Raw genomic sequence first — 2,596 nt, 5'->3', positions numbered from 1 at the left:
AAAGAGAGAGAGAGAGAGAGAGAGAGAGAGAGAGAGAGAGAGAGAGAGAGAGAGAGGAAAGAAAGAAAGAAAGAAAGAAAGAAAGAAAGAAAGCTAAGAACTCATGTTTTCAGAAGCAGCCATGAAGCACAGAGAACAAAAAAATATATATACGTATACATATATATACATATACACATACACACACACACACACACACACACACACACACACACACATGCTTGGTTTTAGACATTCAAAGCCTGCCTCCAGTGGCTGACTTCCTCCAGGAAGGCTGTACCTGCTCAACTTTCCCAAACAGCACCATTTACCCAAGTCTATGAGGGAAATTTCTCATTCAAATCACCATTCCTGGGTCGTGACTTCAGAAGGCTATGAGGGCTTCTGGGTATAAAGTTTTAGTTCATGATCATGGTGCTGCTTATTAGGTTGCATGTTTATCTGAGCATTCTAGATGTGTAGTTTAAGGTTTCTTGTTAATTAGCTAGTTAATTAGTTTGTTAGGTTGGTTGGTTTTAGTTTTTTGGGTTTGTTTTGTGATGGTATATCACTGTATAGCCCAGGCTTGCCTCAGACTTGCAACCTTTCTGCTCCCTAAGTGCTGAGGCTTCAGGCATGTATCACCGTGCTCAGCTCTGAGTTTTGTAATTTGTTTTGCTTCTTAAAGCAATTGCAGTTTTACAACATTGATGTTTACAGTTTCAATACTAGCTGAGTTTGGTGTTATGTTATTTATTCTTAGTTCATTTCTTTTTCTCTTTTGTAGAAAGCAAAAGACATCCTTTGGATTCTACAAGTTTGCCATACTGTTCTACTAGCAAAGGTATTTACAATTAGAAATATGTAATATTATAATATAATTTTACTCATACGCAAATGCCAAGATAAAGCATAAATTCATACATACTGAAATTTTGAATATGAATTTGTCATAAATTCTTGATGCAATTGTTTAATAATTTCACTGTTAAATTTTCAGAAGTCAGAGAATTATGTGATTTATCTTTACCTGCCAATAATTTAAGCATCTAAACTTAAAAAAAAAATGGATATTATGACCAACTGGATTTAAGTTATTTTCCTATTTAGTGTTAATCTTGTTAACAGTCATGTGTTAACTCTTTCACAAGACTTTGGGAATGATCTTTACAGTGTTTCCTCTTTGAGGAAGTAGGCCATCCCTGAGAGCAATTTCCCACAACAGTGATCATTATTTAAAAAAAAGGGGGGAGGGGGTGGCTCTTACAGAGGACCCAGGTTCAATTTTCCAGCACCCATCCAGAGGCTCACAACCCTGTAACTGCAGTTCACTCTGACACCCTCTTCTTTGTGTGTGTTGGGGGTTTCTCTGTAGCTTTGGAGCCTGTCCTGAAGCTAACTCTTGTAGACCAGGCTGGCCTTGAACTCATAGAGATCTGCCTGCCTCTGCCTCCTGATTGCTGGGATTAAAGGTGTGCATCACCACCTTGACACCCTCTTCTGACCCCCAAAGAAGTCTGCAACTATTAAAAAATCATCTTCTCACTTTGTAGGAGACAGCCTTATTCTCCCCATTGTAAGTTCCATCTCTACTCTGCTCCAGAACCTTCAAGAATCCAGTCAGTGGGAGCTGGCCCTGAGGTTCGTGGTCGGTTCCTTTGGTACCTGCCTGCAGCACTCTATGTCAAACGTCATGAGTATCAATTTGAGTGAAAAGGTACAGCTTTAATAACAAATGATTTGACTTTGGGTGATTAGTGTCAAAAGCTCTGGCAAGCCAATCTCCTGTTGGCTTCATTGTGTTGGACCCTAGAGTCCAAACACCGAGGAGGAGTCAGTCGCCCCCCCCAGAGACCACCTCTCACACCACAGCTGATGTAAAAGCATTTTATTAATTCTGTCATGACAGGGTCTCAGCATTCGGGAAGCCCAGAGACGCCGAATAGCTGGTACAGGCCATTTTTAAAGGAAAAAGCCACAGAAGTAGGGGTGTGTGGGGGGGTTGTTCTTTGACTATTATGATTGGCTTATTCAAAAGGGCTATTACCAATAATTGGCTGGAGAGCAGTTGCCAGAGCAGATGAGGTAAGAGGTCACTTTGACCCCATTTCCCAGGGGCTGAGTCAAAACATACGTGTGTGGGTAATTGTTCAGGAACTGAGTCTGATGGACTCTAGTGTCCAAACACTGAGAAGGAGTCACCCCCAGAGACCACCTCATACACCACAGCCGATGCAAAAGCATGAGGATTTTTATTAATTCTGTCATGACAGGGTCCCCCAGCATTCGGGAAGCCGAGAGACCCCGAATAGCTGGTACAGTCTACTTTTAAAGGGGCCACAGAAGCAAGGGGGGTTGTTCTTTGACTATTCTGATTGGCTTATTCGAAAGGGCTATTACCAATAATTGATTGGAGAGCTGTTGCCAAATCAGATGAGGTAAGAGGTCATTTTGACCCCGTTTCCCAGGGGACCGAACCAAAATATACGTATATGGGTAATTGTTCAGGAACTGAGTACATGCGAGTGTAGCTGTTAGGTCCTTGGTTCCCAGGGGAGGAGGGGAAGCACTATGGCACAGAGGCTGAGAGGATTCAGAATTGTCAAAAATGGCTTCA

At 41.9% G+C, this 2,596-nt stretch overlaps 1 protein-coding gene across 1 annotated transcript in view; it reads left to right on the top strand.

Moving 5' to 3' along the window:
- Kntc1 (kinetochore associated 1) overlaps window positions 1–2,596 on the top strand; it is a 92,064-nt gene that overhangs the window by 43,382 nt on the left and 46,086 nt on the right. Inside the window, exons 38-39 of the mRNA XM_050146636.1 lie at window positions 767–823; window positions 1,533–1,696. Of these exons, the coding sequence (XP_050002593.1) occupies window positions 767–823; window positions 1,533–1,696 (221 nt within the window). The remainder of the gene's footprint in view (window positions 1–766; window positions 824–1,532; window positions 1,697–2,596) is intronic.

This window comes from Alexandromys fortis, unplaced genomic scaffold (assembly GCF_014885135.2).
Source record: "Alexandromys fortis isolate MF-2015 unplaced genomic scaffold, M_Fortis_MF-2015_v1.1 scaffold_56, whole genome shotgun sequence".
In the NCBI taxonomy this organism is placed as follows: Eukaryota; Metazoa; Chordata; class Mammalia; order Rodentia; family Cricetidae; genus Alexandromys; species Alexandromys fortis.
Note: the sequence above shows the minus strand (reverse complement) of the source record. Positions and strands in the feature narration are given on the sequence as shown.